General features: G+C 32.1%; 1 protein-coding gene across 1 annotated transcript in view; it reads right to left on the bottom strand.

The window, feature by feature from the left end:
* Window positions 1-513, bottom strand: part of LOC119589205 (nucleolar protein 58-like) — a gene marked incomplete at its 3' end in the record, with an annotated part of 8,197 nt that extends 7,684 nt beyond the window's left edge. Inside the window, 1 exon segment of the mRNA XM_037937804.1 lies at window positions 386-513. Coding sequence (XP_037793732.1) covers window positions 386-430 — 45 coding nt within the window.
* Window positions 514-1,207: the final 694 nt, after the last annotated feature.

The following is a 1,207-nucleotide window of genomic DNA, read 5'->3' on the forward strand; positions in this document are numbered from 1 at the left end:
GTAAATAACACTGCAGGTTTCTGTATCGTAAGCCAGTCTACGTGTAAACAAAATGCAGTTAGTACAATTTAATCAATTTGATTTTGTGGAAGGCACCAAAAAAACACCTACACAATGCCCAAGTAAACACTTAAAATTAACATAAAATGATACCCATACAAGCACAACATGTATAAACACAACTGAACATCTGGAAGTAACAAACAAAAACACTTTTAAAACCTCGAGAGAGAATCATTCACCAAATAAAATCATGTTGTTTACAGTAAACATCCCCCAACCACACAAACACACGAAAATACCAATATCTCAGCCACTAACAAGTACAAATGACTTTACCAAAACAATAGCCTTCGTCAGAACTTTAAAAATCAACTATATTCACCTTAAAAACGGCAAATCCCGCCGCAGTTTCGAATAAAACCAACATTTTCGGTGTTGGTTTTGCTTCACGTGTTTTCGGTCTTCAAGTGCCGCATGGACCTCGCTGGGACGTTAAGCGATGGACGTAATTTTTCGTATTTTTGTACCATTTATTTCACATTTTCGGTTGTTGCTGCTCTTAATTGGGTGAGAATTTGAGTCTCATTTTTTCCCACTTTAAATAAATGGTTGCGTTTGGTGTTTTTTATTTTGGTAATAGTATGGTTATAGAAGTCGTGGTGTATTATTTTCAAAGTTGTGGTTTTATGTTGGACATTGTTTTTCGTGTTTGATTTCTTTCGAAACGCTTAGTTTTTGAAAAAGAATTTGCTTGTCTTGGTACTATTATGATAAATCTTTGTTATGTTTGCACATTTTGTGAAATGTGCCTTGTAAACGAACAGGGGGCGTTAAGTATTGGACATAATTTCTCATAATTTTTCTGTAGGTGTCGGAATTCTATGTTTTATTTTGTTTAAAGTCTATTAATCAATCTGACATAAATTTCCGATTTATTTTGTTGTGTTATATTGTGAATTTAAATTGCAATGTCAACTTTAGTGGCTCTCATGCTTTGATGTAAAACATTTTTTGGAAACGTTATTACTTTTTCACTTCAAGTCGTTCAAAATTTCATTAATAAGATAATATTTTTAAGTGAAAACTATTGATGATTATGTTATTATGATTTAAATAATAGTAGGGTTCACATAGTGTATAGAATTTAACTTTAAGTTCACAGAAAACTTTGCTTTGAGGGGTAAACTAGCATATTTTCATCTTT

Source organism: Penaeus monodon, chromosome 25, assembly GCF_015228065.2.
Source record: "Penaeus monodon isolate SGIC_2016 chromosome 25, NSTDA_Pmon_1, whole genome shotgun sequence".
Taxonomy (NCBI): Eukaryota; Metazoa; Arthropoda; class Malacostraca; order Decapoda; family Penaeidae; genus Penaeus; species Penaeus monodon.